General features: G+C 37.3%; 2 protein-coding genes across 2 annotated transcripts; both read right to left on the reverse strand.

Annotated features, from left to right (window-relative positions):
* Positions 1 to 4767: 4767 nt before the first annotated feature.
* On the reverse strand, positions 4768 to 7394 carry LOC149391070 (pentatricopeptide repeat-containing protein At4g08210-like). The gene has a single exon (XM_089618802.1). It carries the CDS (start codon positions 7357 to 7359, stop codon positions 5317 to 5319), a length of 2043 nt encoding a protein of 680 aa, XP_089474928.1. The 5' UTR covers positions 7360 to 7394; the 3' UTR covers positions 4768 to 5316.
* Positions 7395 to 8837: 1443 nt separating this feature from the next.
* Positions 8838 to 12504, reverse strand: LOC149391071 (O-fucosyltransferase family protein). The gene is made up of 10 exons (XM_089620328.1): positions 11931 to 12504; positions 11312 to 11390; positions 11153 to 11220; positions 10992 to 11080; positions 10702 to 10899; positions 10397 to 10601; positions 10125 to 10292; positions 9837 to 10004; positions 9558 to 9748; positions 8838 to 9450 (listed from the first exon to the last, which is right to left on the reverse strand). The coding sequence occupies exons 1-10, from the start codon at positions 12264 to 12266 to the stop codon at positions 9264 to 9266; spliced, it is 1689 nt and encodes a 562-aa protein (XP_089476454.1). The 5' UTR covers positions 12267 to 12504; the 3' UTR covers positions 8838 to 9263.
* Between the last annotated feature and the right edge of the window lie 9011 nt (positions 12505 to 21515).

The following is a 21515-nucleotide window of genomic DNA, read 5'->3' on the forward strand; positions in this document are numbered from 1 at the left end:
GCTTGGTGCTGATGCTTTTCATCATCCTCTCTCCAAGTTGGGCGTGCTCGACATTTCTCTCCCGACTCCAACTTGACAGGGGGTATTGAACGAGTCTTACGCATTTGTTAGCATGTATATAGGTTTATTTATTTATTTTCCCGTTTTGATTTCCCTGTTAATAGGAAGATTAGTTGTTGATATTATCTTTTAGTTCACACGTATTGTATCTTTTCTTTGCCTATATATATGACAACAAATCAATAGAATAAACATAACAGTTCAGACTTTCTCATTTGAATACACAAAAACCCCAATTCCCCATAAGCAAATTCGGATCCATTAAAAAAATTGAATACGAAAACTCATACGAATCAAATCATCTTACAAGAAATCAACAATATGAACAAAATTAGTGGAAGAAATCATCGGAATCAATTCCTCATCCAAAAAGAAATTGACAGTTTGTCCAAATAAATTAGTTTTCTAATGAGTTACCTAGACCATAAAATTTAGAAAATTTGAATAACAATTTGGATTTTTTTTATTTTATTTCGAAAATCAATTATCTAATTACCCAAAGAAGATCACAGAGCCGCGACTTGGGTTATATAAATCCCCTAATATTTGCGCGGTAGATATATATGTCGCGCAAGAAATTTAATTATGCCACGAAAATATATACCCCGCAAACATACCCCGTTTTTTTTGCGTAAATCAGTTTTGGGTGATATTCAGTAATAATTGACAGCTTCTCTGCATGTGCCACATCATCAAAATGACGAATTTCAATTGTTAACTAAATACTAGCTAAAATGCATTTGACAAGTTTCACGTGGCTCAGTTAGTATAACTTTTATTAAACGAACGTCTGTCATGTGAACCAAACCAGCTGGTAATGGTATGTAGCGTCCATGTTAATGTGTTGTAGAAAGCTTAAGACGTCGCTTGTGAATCGACCTGTTTTTTTTTTTTTTTTTTTTTTATTCAAATTGATCAAACTGATGTGAATTTCTCGATGTGTGTAGTAGTGTCATGGTAAATTAGATCTTATTATTTTTCATGTTACAGCTCTTATTTTTTTTTATTAGAGTAGTTTGGTTTATAATAATGATCAGTATCATAGAAGGTTGGAAAAAAATGCATTACATAATAAACAAAAATTAGCAAAATATCCAATTTAAACGTTTAAATTTAACAAAATAGTCAACGTTTCATAAATCTTAGGTAAATAGTCACTGCATTTATTTACAAATGTATTTTTACAAAAATACTCATAAATAAGTTCAATTTTTTTTGGGTATTTATGGGTATTTTTGCAAATATACGCTTGTAAATAAATGTAAATAAAATACAATGATTATTTATTTAAGATTTATGAAACGTTAGCTATTTTGCAAAAGCAAACGTTTAAGTTGTATACTTAATGGACCCTTTAAATGGCAGCACAAGTTATTTTTTTATCACATAAAGAATTCTTAATACATCCAATCACTACTTCAATTAAAATTATCATTTTATATTATGTAATAATGGCACGTCAAATACTGTTTCAAATTATCACATTATCTTGAAACCTAGCTACGATGGAGAGAGTTGCAAGAATTGGGGAATAAAAGAATGAAAATTGTATTCAATGTAACAGTAGATTACAAGCACCTTAGTTATTTATAGTTTTAAACAACTAAACATACGACCGTAAGCCAAGATTTACAAAAGTGCCATAAAGGCAAACCACGTCAACTAGGCAGTAAAATGATTGACTAAGTCAATGAAAGCTGAAACTAAGGAACCTCAAAACATTATGTACAACAAGTTAAAAGACTCAATTTAAAATTGAGGGGCAAACTAGACATACATATTTTTAAAATAATATAGAAAGGCAGATAAGCCTAGTTTTAGTATATACCTAGTACATTATTTCATACAGAAACAAAACCTCGAGGTAGTTTAATCTTCTGATGAAAAAAAAAAAATTATGTTTGTACAAAAAGTAGAATACAGTCCAAAGAGTTTATTCCCTCACTTTTGTAATTTATTCTTCTTGTTTCTCATGTAACTTTGTGAAGCTTTTACAGGCTATTTAATTTAGTTCTTTTGAAGAATATATAGCTTTTACAGGCTTATTACATCTTCAGTAGTTGGGTCGGGTGAGAGATGCCATTAAGAGCAGTGAAAAAAAAAGAAAGAAAGAACCTCTGCTGAAACCAAACACGCTTGACATAAAATAAAAGCGAAAAGCTCAATCATTCTTTCTTTCTTTGTTCCAAAGCGAGAGGCCTGGACAGGGAAAATGATTGAAGATGAATACGAAAGCAACGTGGCATTAAAAACAAAAGCTGTATAAAAACCGAGCGTGGTCTCATCAATAGTATGCATATAGCTACGTATATCGAGCAACGTGGTCACCGACAGTCTGACTAAAGGTAGATGACGTGGCATGTGGGACCGACCCATGTTTCCCTCTTCTGTTGGGTCGAAATCGAGTGGTTATGGGACCATGCTTAATTACTTTGGTTTGGACCATCTTGTTACTGAGAGCTCAGATCATACGCATGGCATATGTATACAGATGATTGTGAGAGATCTCATAAATTATATATATATATATATATATATATATATATATATATAGAGTTATTTATAGTGGAATAATAGGTAGGAACAAGCTTTGGCTCTTAATGGACAAAATAGGTCTAGTCTATGCCTTTGATTTCCTTTAATATTTCTAGTGTAATATATTGGTTCGGGGACATAAATTAATTATGCATTCTAAGAGTGACTAAATTTAAAATTAGAAAAAGAAGGATCGATCATTTTACTTTTGACTAAAACTTTTAGTACATGTGTTAACGGTATTTTTGGGTCATTACTTAAAATCGGCATTGGTTCAATTTAGGGTCAGATCTTATGACCGCACGTAGATTGAGAGTTGGGAGTTCTTGTGATTGTCGACTTCGCCTAGTCAAAAGTAGTATCCGTGTTCGTCGCATTCTTCGTGATCTTTGAATTTCGGTCCTTCGATTCTTTGAGTTCGTCTGATTCTTGAAGTCTTCGGATTTTAGAGCTAGCTTATGAGTTCTTTGCGTTAAAAAATCTGCAAGTCTATGAGTCTTCGAATCTTTGCATTCTTCGTGTCTTCAACTATAAATAATTGATTGACCTTCGATTCGACATTCAACATTAGTTTAATTATATCGTATTGAGGAGTTTATGCTCGTCTCTAAGATTCTTAGAGAGAGAAGTTGAGCTGAGAGAAAAGTAGTTGAAAATAATTTCCAAAAATGGCCTGAACACCCCATGACCCTAAGCTCGACTGTATAAAAGCAACAAAAAAAAAAAATAACGCTCTCAAGACATGACATTAGAAGTCTCATCTATCACACAACACCCTCAATTGATTTTTCTCTATTCGGTGGGTTTTTACGTTTGATTGATTATTGTATTTGTATAGTGAGAGTTGTATTGCTGGGGAAGAGAGTGTAAACGAGTGATAATAGCTTACAAGCTTTTTTTTCCGAAACTCAACGAAGATTATCTTGATTTTCTGGTGAGCCTCAATAATACCAAATTTCAACAATATCGTTTGTTGCTACTAATCATGGTTACACTGGGAAATATTTTACAACCTACTTAAACGAGCTATAACCTCTCTATCGCTCACGAGCTCGTGAAATTATAACAATTGTTGGTAGAGGTATGTACGGACCCTCCGATGACTAGCTTCACCTTCAAGAAATCCATGAAGCTTCCTTGATCACGATCCTTCTGCTTGTGTATTCAAGCATTTGCTTGACTTGTCATTATGACTCTTCTTCAGTGTCACAATGGTGTGATGTAATTTGTCGATAAGGATATTATGATCTACGCAGAAATGTAGAAACTTTATGAAATAGATAAATGGTTATTCTCAATTTAATTTAAGGTCTAACTATTCAAATATTAAAATATAGCACTACTCGTATTTAACTCGCTCGACGCATACGTCTTATCTTAGTTTGAGCTTTTTTTTCCTTAGTTATTAAATTCTTATGCTATAATTTTAACGTATGAGGTCTAAATATGCTATATGCCTAAATCGCACATAGATGTTAGTGTTTTTAGTCTTTTTCATTATTCTCGGTGCCTTGCCCCATTTAAATATAATTTAAGGAATGTGATTAGAATAATAACAGAGACCGTAACAAATTAAAATTTGATCTTGTTTTATACGTAATTTTGAACACGCTTTTAAAATATCTGCCTTATCATGATGTGGGGTTTGAAAGGTGTTATGTCACGAGTTGAATAAATAACAAATATATTACTTCATATGTTTTCGTGGACCGTCACATTTCAAATACTATTTCAAAATAAATAAAATTTCGTTTAAACCTTCTCAAAATATGTTGTTAACGCATGTGAAATTTATCCGAAGGCTAAAAAGAGGTTGGGGATGGATTTTGTTTATTCGTTTTACGATAGGGAAATAATGTAGTCTAACATACTACTGGTTAAATTATGACACTAGCCCCAAAGGGTTTTAATCATCAACATAATATTTGTTGGTTATTTTAATATCCGTCTTATATTGAACTTGTATAAACAACACCGATATAATTTGTTTACAGTTAATGAGAGATTACTCGGTTATGAAAAAAAAAAAAAAAAAAAGCGAGGTTTAACTGAATAAGTACCAGTTTGAGCATACGATATTTTAAAATCGAGATATAAAATAATATAGACAAAATTATATAACAGCTATATATAAAGTCAAGATATGAAATATATACACGACGTACTAAGAATATCTTCATGATAGAATCTCAGATTGAGATCTAGAAAGAGAAAGAGTGATGCGAGAATGAAAAGAATATTCTCATTGCTAGATCTGATGAGTTACATTACAGTTTTATATGCTCAGTGAGCGTAACCAACTTTCTAACAAACTAACAGCCGGTGCCACATGGCATCACGCGACTGGAGATCTATATTGACTAACGTAGGCCTTAGTACACTTCAGTGGGGTGAAGACAACTTGCAGTTGCTCTGCCTTGCGATGCACGTACCAGTGCCTTGTCACGCAAGTACTCTACTCCACAAGTTACATTCCTCTCCCTGGAACAAGCAATTGTTTATTTTTCCCCAAATAATCGTATTAGGACTTTTCCTTGGAGTACAAGGTATCTCAAATTGGTCGATCTCCTGAACACAGATAGCCGTTGAATATAGCTATCTTGGGGGCTACGCTTACAGACCCTGGATTTCAAAGATGACCTCAAAGAACTGTGGCGTTTGGCTCATCGGTAGTGTGAGCGATTTTTGTCGAGAAATAGGAGCATCAAAATCAGATGAGTTTCATATCTGGATCCAGCTTTTTCCGGGTTGCTTGGAGCCCACGTTTCTGGAAACTTCTCTCACTCTGCTTAACTTATCCCACATCCCAAGCCCCGCATACACATTCGACATAGTCACGTACGTCGATGTCGATCGATCCCCAGCTATAATCCCTTCTTCGATAACAACCGTCGGATCAGCTATCATCAACGACCTCTGAATCGTGTGGTTGGCCTCGCACGGCATCTCCGCAACCAACTCCTTGGCCTCGTCCGAAAACCCGCCCCGGCTCAGAATATCCACCACGCACCCGAAATGCTCGACACAAGGCTCGACCCCGTCGAGCCTCATCGACCCGAAGATCTCCCGAGCCTCTTCAACCAGACCTCCGTGCCTGCAGGCCGAGAGAGCCCCGAGATAGGTCACTCCGTTGGGCTTCAAACCGGACTCTCTCATCTCGCGGAACGCCTCGGTGGCTTCTCGGGCCCGCCCGTTCTGGCCCAGCCCGACGATGATCGCGGTCCAGCAAACCACGTCCCGTTCCCGCTCGCCCAGTCCTCGGAAAAGCACCGACGCGTCGTCGATCTCGCCGCATTTCGCGTACATGTCGATCAGCGAGGTCGTCACGACTCCCTCGGACGCGAACCCGATCTTCGCGCACCGGCCGTGGATCTGCTTCCCGGTCCCGAGAGAGGCCGAGGCCGAGCAAGCCTTGACCGCGCTCGAGATCGCGAACTGGTCGACCTCGGAGCTGTCTAGCTCGACCATTTCTCGGAACAGCGAGAGCGCCGTTTGGTTGAGCCCCGCGTTGCAACAACCCGATATCAGACCCGACCAAGCCACGCTGTCTTTCCCCGGAAGCCCGCGAAACAGGCTCAACGCTCGGGCGATCTCTCCGAGCCGAGCGTAGAGATCGACGATGACGCTCCCGACCATGCGGTCGGATTGGTACCCGAGAGTGGCGGCCAATGCGTGGACTTGGCGGCCGAGCCTCGAGCTCGACGTGTTCACGCACGCCTTCAGAGCCGAGCTGAGAGTGTAGGAATCCACTTTCGTCGAGCTATGGATCGTCGAGACAGCCTCGAAAGCTTCGTTGTAATGGCTGTTGAGGACGTAACCAGAGAGCATGGAGTTCCAGAGAACCAGGTCGTCGCGGCCGACGGAGGAAGAGGAGAAGCGACGAAACAGCTTCGAAGCGGAGACCAAGTCGTTGCAGTCTGAGTAAAAATCGACGAGAGCCGAGACGGTGAAACGCCCCGGCTCGGACCCGGACTTAATGGCAAGACCGTGGACCTGCTTTCCAAGACCCTCGAGGCCGTGGTGACCGCAAGTCTTGAGCAAGCAAGGGAACGTGAACCCGTCGAGTCTCAGTCCTCTCCGGTGCATTTCGCACCCGAATTCGACGGCTTTCAAACTACCCTTCTCGGAAAATCCCGCGACGACGGTGTTCCACGAAACGGAGTTCGGTTCGGGCATCCGACGGAGAAAATCCACAGCTTCGTTCATCAGACCCTGTTTGGCGTAGCCGGAGAGTATCGTGTTCCACGTGGTCGAGTTAGCCGACAAAACTCCGGCGAAAGCCTTCTCAGCGTCGCTCAAGCTTCCACACTTCACGTACATGTCCAAAAGCGCGTTCATCAGAACGGTGTCGCTTTCCAGCCCCGCGAGCACTATGTCTTCGTGTATGGACTTTCCGAGCTCGAGATCGCCGGACAAAGCGCAGGCTTTGAGCGCCGCCGAGTACAAGAAACCGTTGGAAGTCTCCGATTTGGTGTCCACCATGTGCTGGTACAGAGTCAAGGCTTCTTCGGGTCTTCCGAGATCGGTGTAAGAGGATACCATGGTGGTCCACGTGACGATGTTCTTGTGGGGCATTTCGTCGAACACATTGCGGGCGTCTTTCGAGTCGCGAAAACCAACGTACATGGAGATGAGGTTGTTGGCTACGTAGACGTTGTCGGCGATACCCAGTTTTATGGAGTTTGAGTGAAGTGATTTTCCGGAATTGAAGTGCTTAGCTCGCCCACAGTTGCGTAGAGCTGTGACTATACGAGACAAGTCCATTACACTTGCGTTTGGGAAGTTTCAAGCTTGTCTCTCAAGATTCAGATAGAAATTCATACGTTGTTTTTATATTTCATTTGGCTACAGGTAATAATGCAAACAAAATAACAAAATAAGCGCCATTAATAATTGGGGATATTGACACCAATATTATGTTTGGTGCCACCTACCAAATATAAACTAAAAATCAAAATTGACATATATATTATTAAAGTGAGGTGGGAATTTTTTTTTTTTACAAAAATACCCTTTTTTTTTTCCTTTCCATTTTCATTTGATTTCCTTTATTTCCATCACTTCTTCTCTTACAACTTTCGTTGGACTTTATCTCATAAATCAAACAAACAAAACAATAAGATAAGAGAGTTAATCCGAACCAGTCGGAACTTGCGATCCCATCTCTGGCGGAGGCTTTTGCCAGCGAGATACCACCAAAGCTTCGCTTCCTCAGACGCTGGAACCACAAGGAAAACTCTAGCGACTTGTTCGAAACCTCGTGCTCGAAGATATTGGCGCACCATCAATATTTCATCAACAATGGACACAAGAGAGCTATCGAGCTCAGAAGCAGAGAACTTGGTTTGAGGGGAGGATTGTTGAGGTAACAACTCAAGTCCTGTTCCACCGACTTCATTAGTACGAGGCTTTTTGAGAAAGTGTCCAAAAGTTAAATCGTGCAGGCTTTGGTCCAAAGCGGACAATAGCATAGGTTCTACACCCTTAACTAAAAACATTTACTAGTCACTTTAAACTTCAACTCCTTAATTAATTTGTGGAAAGTCTTGTGAATACTCACACTCGCTCCCAAAGATCAAGATGCGTTTTTGGAGACTCGGCCACATATAGCTCCCCACCAACGATACCCTCACGAGATAGAGAATTATATTCATAACCTTGAGTGTTTATTTTTGCAAGTTAGCACCCGAAACACCTTCTCACGCCATTTGGATGTGCCCCGAAGCATATGCTTTTTGACAAAGTTACGACCTCGACCACCTTATCGATCCTTGCAACGCCACCGATTATATCAGCCTCCTCTCCAATATGGCCACCAAGCTCAGTCCGGAGAACTTCAAATTCTATCGCAACCAAGTCTTCAACAGTCAACCTCTAATCTCGACCGGACCTCTTATCTCATTGAGGACCTCAATGCTCAATATCGGACTCCACCCATGAGGCCTTACAAAGTCCCTCGCCGTTCCACAACCACGACCTTTATCAATGTCGACGTTGCTATTCAACCCAACAAAGAGCATTGTGGACACAAGGCATCATCTTCTGAACAAGCACCTTCTCCTTTTTCCCTCGAATTCACAACGAGCAGGCTCGTCTTTTGCGAGAAAAAAAAAAATCTTTAATTTTTGTTACCTCTGTTATTCTGCTCTTGATGCCGATAAGAATTTTTCATTTAAATGAACTTTCAGCTTTAAATAATAAAAAAAATTAATTACTAATCAAAAGACACGAGGACTTGCTCTATTCGTAAACACCCCAAACACTGAGATTAAATGCTACTAAAAAATTCACAAATCACGATAATTAAATTTAAATATTTTACTATGTACCAAAATTGCTTTTTCTTAAAAAGCTTACAGATGATCAAACTAGATTGGACTGACTGAGAAACAGATGAGTACATACAAATCTTGCCAGAGACTTCCTCTGCAACGTTTTCATGCAAAGAAAAACCATACAAGCCATCTCCACCTGAAAACAAAGTGTTCTTGAACAGCCATTTATACGGGAAAAAAAAAGACACCACCAACCAGTTCATCTCAGTTCAGATCAACTCTCTGCTCATATCGACAAACTTGATGTTTTGACTGTACAATTGCAACGAATCAAGTTATGTTTGCTCGACAACCCTGTGCTTTGACCGTCTTCGTTTTTGGAGGATGTGAACGTCAAAAGTAGGAGTTGCGATTGGGATCGAGCTGAGAGCTTTGTCTCTGCAATAGACACCTACACTCGGGCAAAGGGTACGTGTACACCGAGGATTTTCTGTTTATCTTCTTCACTCTCGGCACTATCAATCCTTTCCGATCACTCTCTGCTAGCATCGCTTCCATTTCGTCCTTGAACCCTTTCCAACTGCAAATCCAACACACACACACAAAGAAGAGAGTGATTCAACGCAATCGATGGGACTTCCTAATCATACGAGAGAGAGAGAGAGAGAGAGAGAGAGAGAGAGTAACCTGATATTCTTGTCCTCTAGTAGAATGGAAAGCTTGCGCTTGTCGGGTATGACTGTCCTGGCGTGTCCGCCGAAGTGGAATCTCCGGTGACCCATCAGAAAGTGTGGGAAGTTCCCGCCTTGAGTTGTCACGAATACGTCGCTGAACAGGCATGCCGTGTAGTCCAAGGCAGCCAGCCTCGAAGAATATCCCTGACCAAACGAGGAAATCGTAAAATTACAATCGAGGCCTTTTTAAGACTAAATAGAATACTTGATCAATCATCACTCGTTTCGTTACCTGAAAGGGGCGAATCTCGTCCGCCGAGGCAAGAGTCTCCTTGGTATGAAGATTGGGAAACATCTCTAGAAGAGGAGCAAGGTGTTTCTCTTCCTTGTATATTTTACCCGAAGCCAAGAAGATCGAAGTGCTGTTATCGAATCCCATACCGCGTAGCATCATTCCAACCTGCATTGGCCAACGCACAGTGAATAAATAGCTGTTTCTAACTATGTGTTCATGTGATTCTGGGATTGGCTCTATCGAAATGCAAAAAAAAAAAAAAAAAAAAATCATGTATCGAATTACCTCAACTGGGCTTAGTGGACATTTTCCTTCGACTCGGTTTAGGCCGGGAGAGATAACACGATCCTTTCGCTTGAATTTCTGCTTCCACACTTTCTCTCTGATCAAATCCATTTCAGACTTCTCGGCCTCAGCCCCATCATACAAACAGCACGAGAAGGCCACCATATCCTAATTTGAAAAAGACGGGCACAGCAACAATAATATTGAAAAATAAATAAAGATTCATTTGGGTGGTTTGCAAGAAAGTACAGAGATTGAGAATGTATTATTACCTCCTCAAAGCGAAGGTGAACCGATATGTATTTCCCACCGGTTCTTGAACTTCTCTCGGCCATACGATTGACCAACGTCCTTCCCATCGCCGAAATCGGAGCCGAGAACCTCAATGCTTCATAATTAGCCAGACATCTAAGAAACTGAATGTGAGGTGGGACATTCATCGCCAGTCTGTTTGCGAAAGGCGATATCCGAATAACTCTGCATTTGCGTAAAAAGCAAAGAAGATGGTAATCATTTCAATGGGATCTATTTCACATGCTCAAAATCAAAGCCATGAATTCGACAATTTGATACGTACCCTTGATTTCTCAGCACTGGATAAACCACCCCTGTGTAGTAACTGACAGAAGCCCAAGCTTCGACGCGAAAATTTGGTATATTGGTCATATTATAGTCGTATTTCTCCATGATCTCTTCAGGAAGCTCTTGAACAACTTTAACATAACCCTCAAGGGTGGATATGAAATGCTCTTCATCATATATGTCCGCAAATTTACTACAAACACGAATGAAGAGAAATATAAAATTAGTACACACTAGTGTTCCTTGCTCTACAAGGTAAGATAAAACAAAAGATCGACCACTTGCCTCGAATCCTTCCAAACGCTGTTGAACTCGAATTGAGGAATGACAAGTATTGCGTTCAAAAGCCCGGCGACGGCCACGGCATTGCAGATCTGTCAAAGGGACACAATTCAGCACAACGATTCAGTCAATGTAACCGAAAAAGGCTAATTGTATTCACATACCGCGGATCGTTGTTGGTTGAGACCTCCGTTGGCCTCAACTATAAGATATCCACTTGGGCCGTTCGATCCTGAACCATCCGCAACACTCGCCCGTTGAATTTTAACTTTCGTAAAATAATAAGCAGAGATTGATTTTACCAAGGCGTATGAGAAACATACCGAATAGTTGGCCAGCACTCGAACTCGGACAAGACTTTTGTTCCTTCAACTTTCTTCTGTAACTCCAAACTGAGGAAATCTGAACGTAATAATAAAATGCAGAGCTACAAGCTAAGTGATATAAATTCAAACAGGATTACATTTATGTTGAAGAAACTCATCAAAATGGTAGCAGGACCATTTTTTACATAATCATGTAACTTAACATAAATTGAATGTCAAATTACATGAGACGACTTTTTTCTTCTATTTTTTAATATTTATTCGCTCATGTAAATGTAATCCTCATGATATAACGAAATTAAAAGCAATGTGTTCATCAAAACTCAAAAGCATATGATCTGATTAAAATTTCTTTATTTTTTTTAGTTTTCTCTCTTGAAGTCGGTAGTTCAAACTTCAAACAATGAATAATTTTCTGCTGCTTTGGAACATGAGAAGAAAAAAAAAGAGCAATCACTAAATAAAGACAATGGTTAATCCAAAGGCTGAAACTTTCCGTTTCCGTTCCCTTTACTGTTCCCATATCCATTTCTAATGATTTTCGATTCGCTTCAAAACAAAGAAAAGAGACAAAAAAAATTAATAGTAAGAAAAAAAAAAGGAAAGTTGGACAAACCTCAATGGCCGAAGAGTTATCAGAGCGAATGTCATCCCGGAGGCGGCGAAAGGTCTCATGGCTCCGGTAGACCGATCCCGGCGGCGGCGGGGAAAAGCTCACGAGGCCGGAGAAAGGTCCGACACACATGATGAGCCCCGAGATGTACAGCATTGGAAGCACGACGAGGTACCGGAGCTTCCGCCGGAATCCGCCGAGGAAAGGCTTCGACTTTAGCTTCCGCCGACAGAACGAGAGAGACGCTCGGCGCCGCGGAGACGGCGGCGGGCTCGGCGAGCTGTCCGACGAGCCGCCGCTTCCTCCGCCGGAGCCGTGCGCTTTGCCGTTCGCCTTCATTGTCTCTCTCTGCGCCACTGAGTCAGTCAGTCAAGCCTAGAGAGAGAAAGAGGGTTTGGGGGTTCTTCTAGAGAGGCTTTATGTCCTTTGTACGTTGCCACAGGTTTTCATGGAGCAAGTGAGCAACAATAAACAATTTCTCTCTCTCTCTCTCTCTCTCTCTCTCTTTCTTTTCTTTTTCTTTTTCTTTCTTCTTTTTAATACTAAAAATAATAATAGTTTCTGATTAAAAAAAGGGGTGATGTGACAGTTTAATATCTGATGGCATTTGAAATCCTCTGCGGGGCTTTGTTTTGGTTGAACGATCCAAAACCACCAAAATCGGTTTTGTGTCGGTGAGCAGAGACCGAATCACAGTTCGCGGGAGTTAGTAGTACTATCTTCTATCTTTCTTTGTTTTTATCCACTGCTCTACAATATTTATTCTGCTCATATATACTTACGTTACATGTGGTCCGTTTTCTCTGGAATAATATTTGATCGATAGTGGACGTGATTATATTCATTTTTTAGAATTTTAGTGATGTTATTTATTAATTAAGAATAACGACTAATGATTAGCAGCAAGAGCAAATGTTGGCCGAAAGAGAAAGCCACGTATGGCCCCAAGCCGAGGCTTTCACATCGGGCTCCGTTTCTTTTTGGATATTTACCGTTCTACCCTCAAACACGACAACATTAAATCCTTTATGTAGTTTTTTATTTTTTAATAAATTTCATAGACTATCTTTATTTTTTAATAAATTTCTATGGACTATTTAGGTGCTTAAATCAATTTATTAGATAAATGTACCTTTAAATGAATCAATAATGTTCCTCGAAAAAAAAATGAATCAATAATGATGTTAAGTAATATTTTTGATAAACATGCTGAGTAAATCTTTAAGGGCACCGTCGCTAAATAGTCCTTTTAAAATGTTGAACTTTTATTTTACCTGATATTTGGTTAATAATTATAAATTAGACACTCAAATTGTTAACTAATTAAAAGAGACGAAAAAATGATAATATAATAATATAGCCAATTTCAAATTTGGTTATAAGGATCTAGTCAACGTTTGATAAATTTTGTAATTTAGTCATTTACTGAAATAAATAGATAAAAAAACAAAAATACTCTTCATTTAATAAACAGTTATCAACTATAATTTATTAACAAAAATAAAATAAATAAATCGCAAAAATAATAAAAACACAAACAAAAAATAACTCTTTCTAGTGCAAAAATCCCTAAATATTGACAGGAAAAAATGGTGAAATCTTCACTGCGAATCTGACCGACCAACGACCTTCACCACGGCGCTCATGGTTGCGCCATAGTCTCTCATATTTATTTAGCACCATACAACAAATTTATTGACACTAACACAAATAAAATAAATATATACCATATTAACGCAAAATTATTAAAATTAACACAAATTGACATAAAAATTTATACAAATAAACACAATATTCTTCCACATTTTTGTAGACATTAGCAAGGAATACAATGGATGGCAATAATCTCGTAGAAAATTCAATATTTCAAAAACAAAAATACCAATAAATAGATGCAAAAGCAAGATTCATCCAAAAAATAATCGAGGGAACATGAAATTATCAAATAAATTTATATGAAACTCCAAGAAATAGGATTGGTAGTTTTGAAACCCCAACTACATGGTTGTTCAAGACCTAGAGATGACGATCCACATGGACAACGGAGCCACATGGGAGCGTCAGTGGCCGCCAAAGATTCTTCAGCTTCTCATGCTTTCGTGACCAGAGATCGCCATTCATGATCGTCGGATCAGCTTCCTGTGAGCGAATCTCGACCGTAGTATTTTTTTTATCGCGGTGGTGGTCATGGGGAGTGACAGTGTTGCAAAAGTTCCGCGAGTGGTCGAAGATCGTGGCGGGTCTGAAGTGGAAGACCTTCATTCGGAGGCAGAATCGGAGCAGCTGGGAGTGAAAGATTCAAGAACGATCATGTTTGATGGTGGCAATCATAGGGTCCGTAAGCTTCTGGAATTGTCGGCATTGTCTTCCATGATCTGTAATCGCGTGGAGAGAGAGAGAGAGAGAGAGAGAGAGAGAGAGAGAGAGAGAGATCATATGGTCATTTAATTGTAGAATTTGTTGCTTGATAAGTGCATAATTCTTGTTATTTTGTGATCATTCTTCACCACGTTATTCATCGTAATCACTTAAAATCACGTTTACAATTGAACATCTTATGATTTGAGTGTTTACATGTGTTTAGGTGAATCCGGGGGAGTTCGGAGCTAAAATATCAATTTTTGGAGGCAAACGGATCAACGCACTGAAGAGGAGCAAATCAGTAACAGTACCGCGGTACAGCAGTCTAGTGCCTAGGTACAGGAGTAAGAATCAGTGACAGTACCGCGGTACAGAACACGGGTACCGCGGTACAGCTCCGTTGAAAGCCCAATGCGACTCAAATAAAGCCCATTCGGAGTCCAATTAAAAAGGGACTTCGGGATTTTGACCTACAGACTTAGACGGCGATTTGGAGAGCTTGAGAAGATCAGAGAGACGCTTTCGGAGAGGGACGACTCGACTTGGAGGATTACTTCACCAAAGCGAAGATTAGAGCCATCGATCTTCGCCGTTTTTCCTGTTCTTTCTTATCTCTACTCTTTATCATGAATTCTATTCGTCTTTGGGTGTCTTTCATTATGAGTAGCTAAATTCCCAAACGATTAAGGGGAATTTCAATCCCGTAACATGAATTGAAGATTTTGATGTAGACTTTGCTTGTGTTTCTAATGTTGAAGTTGTTATTTCTTTTCCAATTGTTCAGTGTTCATGAATTGTTGTGTTTCTGTTTGGATTGATCACCTAGATAGGAATATATTTATTCATAGCCATACTCGCAATTTTAATCCGTAATTGTTAGGATTGCTAGTAATTAGTGGTGCGACTACGGGTACGGGTTTCGCAAGGATCTTGTGCACGTAGTGAAAAGAGTAACTGGAATTAATTGAATCACGCGTGTTGAATTTATATTGTTCTGTTCGTCTCGCTTTCTGAATTCATTGTTGTTGTTAGATTAAATCTAGGCGCGTGTTCATTAGGTTGTTTAACAATTAGGGCTCTTTATCGGTGCAACGTCGTGATTAGCCAATATCAAAGGATTGCGGAGATTATAGGCCGCGTGTGTCGATTTTCTGTGGACGTTGATTTCAATAGAGTTGTGTGAGCATTGTCAAACCAAAGTTGGATAGGATTGTTGCGGGAGCGAATGAAACCTTAATCGTGTCTTTTTCCATTTGATTTTCTCAAGTAATTTTAATAATATTTCAAAACCCCCGATTCTCTCTTCTTTTATTTGTTCCTCCTGAAATTAAAATCAATTGATTACACTAGGTCCTTGTGGGTTCGACCCTTATTTATCACTATACGTTAGTCTTATTTAAGGTTATTTTTGATCGCGGTACGACACGCATCATTGCTAAAAAACGTGGTGCGATAAAATTTTCAAATCAAATTACTGATTTTCTTTAATAAAGACTAGGATTTTATTTAAAATAAGTTATATATAAAATACTAATCAGGGTTAGGAATAAAAAATGAGCTGAAGTGTCGCGTCATAATTTCTGGCTTTTTTGTTAAGTATGTAGAAACGTTGGCTAGTTTGCAATTCGTTGGCTAGTTTAATAAAGACTAGGATTTTATTTAAAATAAGTTATATATAAAATACTAATCAGGGTTATGAATAAAAAATGAGCTGAAGTGTCGCGTCATAATTTCTGGCTTTTTTGTTAAGTATGTAGAAACGTTGGCTAGTTTGCAATTCGAACATTTCATGTGACTTAGTCCGTATAATTAAAAGCCCTTTAACCAATTTAAAAATATAACAGAAACATTATATTACAATTTGTTTAAACTTGTTTATAATAATTATCAGAAACGTTGGCTAGTTTTCTTCTCCATCTATCTGTTTAAACTTGTTTATAATAATTAATAACATTCTTTTTGGTTGTTTAAAATAAATAATGTTAACTTATGACAACTATGTTTTACAATAACTAGTATTTGTTTAAGTACATTAAGGAACGAAAGCTTATCCACGACTAATTGAAAATCATACATATAATTCATAATGGTTATTATCAGCTAAACATTACCCAAAATTCAAAATTAACTGACGAAAATTATGAATCATAAATACATAAACAATAACAAAATACATTATTTAATATATGATACTACATTAATAAAAAATGAAAACATAAAAGTTCTTCTTGAATGCTCTCTTTTCTAGACTTCACATCACTAAAATAATTGAAGTTCAACTAAAAACCAATTTATAAGCAACTATTAACGATTATTAATATGGGAAATTATACCAGTAGCTCAACAGTCTACATTCTTTAAAAAAAAATAGCTCAAATTTTATTTTATTAAAAAAATAGTTCACGAGACCGAAGTTAATAAAATTAATTGTTGAGTTAATTTAATTAACTTCGGCTGGTGTGCTATTTTTCTAATGAAATGAAACTTGAACTAGATCCTTAAAAAAAGATAGAGGATTGCTTAGTTGCAACAAATACTTGTCATTAATAACATGCAATTTAGGAACAATAATCAGAAACTCATATATTTAGTTTTAGTTATAATCAAATATTAACTAGACGTGATTAAAAAATACATATTTCAAGAATAAATTAAGAGAATCACCAAATTAATGCGAAAACCATCATATGAAAATTGAAGAGGATGGAATAACGCTACCAAATATATTTAGCGTTTTAATTTATAAAACTTATCTTGAGCAAATCGTAGTATTTACAGTCACCGATGAGAGTAATTTGTTGAGTGATTTAGTTACCCGTATCGAAAACTTTGTTTTTAGACTAACATTGAAGACAACCTCCCACTAGTGAACGAAAGCCGTTCGAGTGGGACGAAGTTCTTCTCCAGAAAACTTCAACAACAGTAAATAGAAACTTTCAGCCGGCACAATGAGTATGTTCTTCAAGATATCCTCGCAGAAAATCAATAGGACTTGAAATCGCTCAATTTATACGTTATAAGAGTGAGATATGAACCTTTAAAATTATGAAGTGAAGGGAAAAAAATGAAACTAAAAAAAACAAAATTTAAAAAATTGAAGTAAAGAATTGATTTTTTAATGGATAATCATATCTTAAAAATTAGGAATTTTGAATATGATGAATTGAGTTCCTTTTTTTAGTATGAAATTATATATGATTATCTAATTGATAAGTGTATATTAGATAGAAAATAGTTGGCATTAATTTTCACGTAAGCTTGAAGATTATTTTTTAACAAAAAAATTTAAAACATTTGTTAATATTTAAGTAGTATGTTTCAAATGACTTAATTAGTTCTATTTCTTTTTTCTTTAACGATATAAATAATATATATTTTTATAAAATAAAAATTCTTTAAATATATAGTAAGTTATTAACTTTAACATTTGGAAAGGTGTTGCATCTCATCCGGTTTGGTATTGGATCCGTTAATAGCGCACAAAGTGTCTTGCGATTTATGACGAGTTACTATTTGCACGTACACACAGTCTCGTGGTGGATAGGGTTGAGTCTAACTGCGTCGACGATCAACACCAACAGCTAACCAGTGATCGTGACTAATGTAATTACTCACCATCTCTTTTATTCAATTACAACGAATGTACTTATTATATTGATCAACCGCACCATTATACCGAAAATACAAAATTTATATAAATTTAGACCGAATCTTGAAAATCTCAAATGAGGTAAATGGTAAAAATTAAATACCAAAGAAATTACAGATCAAGTTAAATTAGACCGAAACTTGAAAATCTCAAATGAGGTGAATGGTAAAACTTATTTACAAAAGAAATTACAAAGTTATATTCTCACATTACTATTTCAATTAATAAAAAAAGAGAGATGCGGATGTCACGGTACGGATATACAAAGTAAATTAGCATATGTATGAAGCTATATTTTGACTTTTACAAAATAAAATACTAAAAGTTAGTTTCCGTCTTAGGTAAGCAGCACCATTTAAGATTCAATACAAATGCATGTGAGGAGTGAGGGGAAAGAAAAAGACCCAAATATTGCATTATCTTGTTGAAAAAAAAATATTGTGATTAGCTCATCTTGTTTTTTTAACCTAAAATACCATTTGAAGATTACAAAATAATTTTCATCAATACTCATAAGGATAAATTTTAATTTTCTTAATCTAAATAAAATCTCTGTTTAAATAGATTGTCTTACAAAAAATTATCTGATCATTATTTAAACACTAATCTAATAACTCATCCTCTTTTAAATAAATAGTTCAAGTTTCATATTATTATGAAAATAGCTCATTAGACCGAAGTTAATTAAACTAAATATTCAATTAATTATTTAATTAATTGAATAATTAATTTAATTAATTTCGATATGATAAACTATTTTCCTAATAAAATAAAACTTAAACTAAATCTTTAAAAAGAGGTGAATTGATTTGGAACAAATACTTGTAACTTTATAAAACCACAAGCGTTTATAACTGCAATTAGTTTGAATATGCACAGAAAGTCTTTTAAATTTACTTTGTATAATACATGACAAAGTGTATTCAAAATAAGTACTTCTTGACAAAGTATATTCAAAATATGCTGTAATAGTTCATTCCTGTAGTGGAAATGTGTTGCACGTGTGTGAGCGTGTGCAAACAGCAAAATATTGCCAGCTGGACTACCTGAGATCTCCATTGCCCGCACAGTGCGGAGGGGTAATATTGTCAAATATAGATCGAGATTATGGCACGTGGCCGTGGTGGAGCCCCACGTGGGAACTTACTGCCTCAAAAAGCCTCAAAAAGAGCGAAGTGGTCAAATAAAGAGCCGAAAACTCTTCCGAGACTTGCGCTTAAGTTTCGCTATGTTTACCAAACTGCCCTTATGACCAAGAATGTTCTCTGACTTTCAAAAGGCCAACTAATGTATAAAATGAATGGGATTTATTAACTGGCAAAGTTGCAATAATCTCTTGATTTCTCCAAACCTCAATCTTCGGATCCAATTTATTTTAGTTTAATGGAGTTTTTGTGGTGAACATAACGTTAGTGAGATTGATTTGCTGTTAGGTCAAAGTGTGATAAATAACATGGTTAAAGCCATGTTACTAAAACGTTCAGTTGGATAACTTTTTTAATATTTTGCTTCATAACATGTGAGGGCATTAATGTCATTCGAAAAGTCTAGCGTGCATCGACCAACATTTCCCTCCTGGCATTCCAGTTCACACAAAAATAATAAAAATTAGATATATAAATGTGTTGATATTCTAGATATAGTTGGGAGTGAGACTTACTTACCATTCTTAAATTAGGAGAGAGAGATATAGAAAAGTAAACGAAGAGTATAAATAAATAATGTTGCAATTTTCAACTATATGACCCCTACTGTCATTTAAAAGGAAAAGGTAAAAAGAAAATAATAGTTCATGATAAAGAAATAGAACTAGAGAGAGAGAGAGAGAGAGAGAGAGAGAGAGAGAGAGAGAGAGAGAGAGAGAGAGAGAGAGAACCGTACATAGCGGAATAGACATTTCAACCACATGGAACGACCTACATATTACAACTTCAGCCTTTTGAGCGTCACCAATTTGTTATAATTGGTGCTAAAATTTGTATAAATATTCGCTTGTAGGCTATCAATTTTACCATTATGAATTTATGAGTACCAATTTTGTAGGTTCATCTATGTGAACACCAATGCTGAATTTTATCTGTAGATATTTTTAAGTGCATAAGTAAAACATCTACTTTTTGTCCACGATTTGAACTATTTTGCAATCAGAGAAAAGGTGGGTAGTGTGGTCTTCGAGGTCAGCAGCGAGGTAGAGACTATCACAGATCGTCCAAGAAATTTTCAATTTAAGAGAAATATGAATTGGACGAGAAATATTTGGTTGAATATATAATTCAAGGTTTAAAAAATCTTAGAACACCTTTTGTGGTGTTTTTACAAAGTTTTTCTAGTTCTTCCATTGAATTGTTATGTTTTTCATCAAAAGACCCCAACCGAGAGTTGGGGATGAGACTGTGAACGTCATTGATTAGGTATTGAGAATGCATAAACAATTCATGGCACCGTTTGGGACAACTTGGACGATGGGCTTATTGAAGATTTCTTAAACAACTTGCGAGACAAGAGAGAATTTTCATCCTTTGATTTTTTTTTAGTTTTCATGAAGTCAAAGAACATTCTTGGTCATAGGGGTAGTTTAGTTAACAGTACAAGAAGTAAAAAAATATCTCGTTTCAAGTGGTTGACGAAGGCGGGGAGCCTGAGATAGTTTTTATCGCAAGTCGTTTGGCTGACTTTGGAGACCCAAAGCAATACTATGCGAGATGCAGCTTGAAAGTTAAAACTAGATTCCCAAAGAAAATTTACGACTTATTAAAGTTTATCATTTTTCACGATAGGTTACTTTTTCACGAGAGATTATCGTATTTGTCAAGAATGACACAAATGGTGAAAATTTCCACGATCCATATTAAAAAATACGAGGCTAATGTTGGCCATGAATAACTGAGATATCTTAATGTATATGCGGAAAGTTAAAGAAATAGACCCTTAACTCATCATCAGGGATGTCAGAGATGGTGAACGGTTAGAAGATGTTGGTGTTGGTGGCTGTCGATACATAAACGCAATCGTCGGCTGTATGGTTGAATGGGATTTGATCGATGGAAAAAATATCAAAGAAAGCGTCGGATATAAACAAGTCAAGGGTGCGGGACTAAGATATCTCAAATTTGAATTTATAAAAAAATCCCTAAAACTATGTTTCTTCTCTTTTAGTTGATAATCTTTTTAGTTAAGGTAATCGTTATCGTCACTTTTAAGCTATGTCATTCTGAAATTCTGATTAGACGCACAGACAAGATGTCGCACACAATGTGTTGACAATGTGTCCGACAACTTGCTTGAGCACAGATTATGGATAAACAACAAAACAGTGCAGTAAACAAAGTACACACGATATGGTTACCTAGTTCGGTGAAACACACCTACATCTGGGGGCACGCTGCCAGTGGAAAGGTTTTTCACTATCTTGTAGTCAATAGTACACACAAGGTTTATATCTGATTACAATCAACAAATCAATAAAACCTAGAGACTATTACCACCAGTGATCACCTAGTCAGGGACTCCCCCTGAATTTGAGCTCCGTCTCAATTCCACCTTTCGAGCAACCTCCTGGCTCGGATGACCTTTAGTCT

Source organism: Urtica dioica, chromosome 7 (genome assembly GCF_054948205.1).
Source record: "Urtica dioica subsp. dioica isolate 48M chromosome 7, U.dioica_male_clone48M_v1_H2, whole genome shotgun sequence".
Lineage (NCBI taxonomy): Eukaryota > Viridiplantae > Streptophyta > Magnoliopsida > Rosales > Urticaceae > Urtica > Urtica dioica.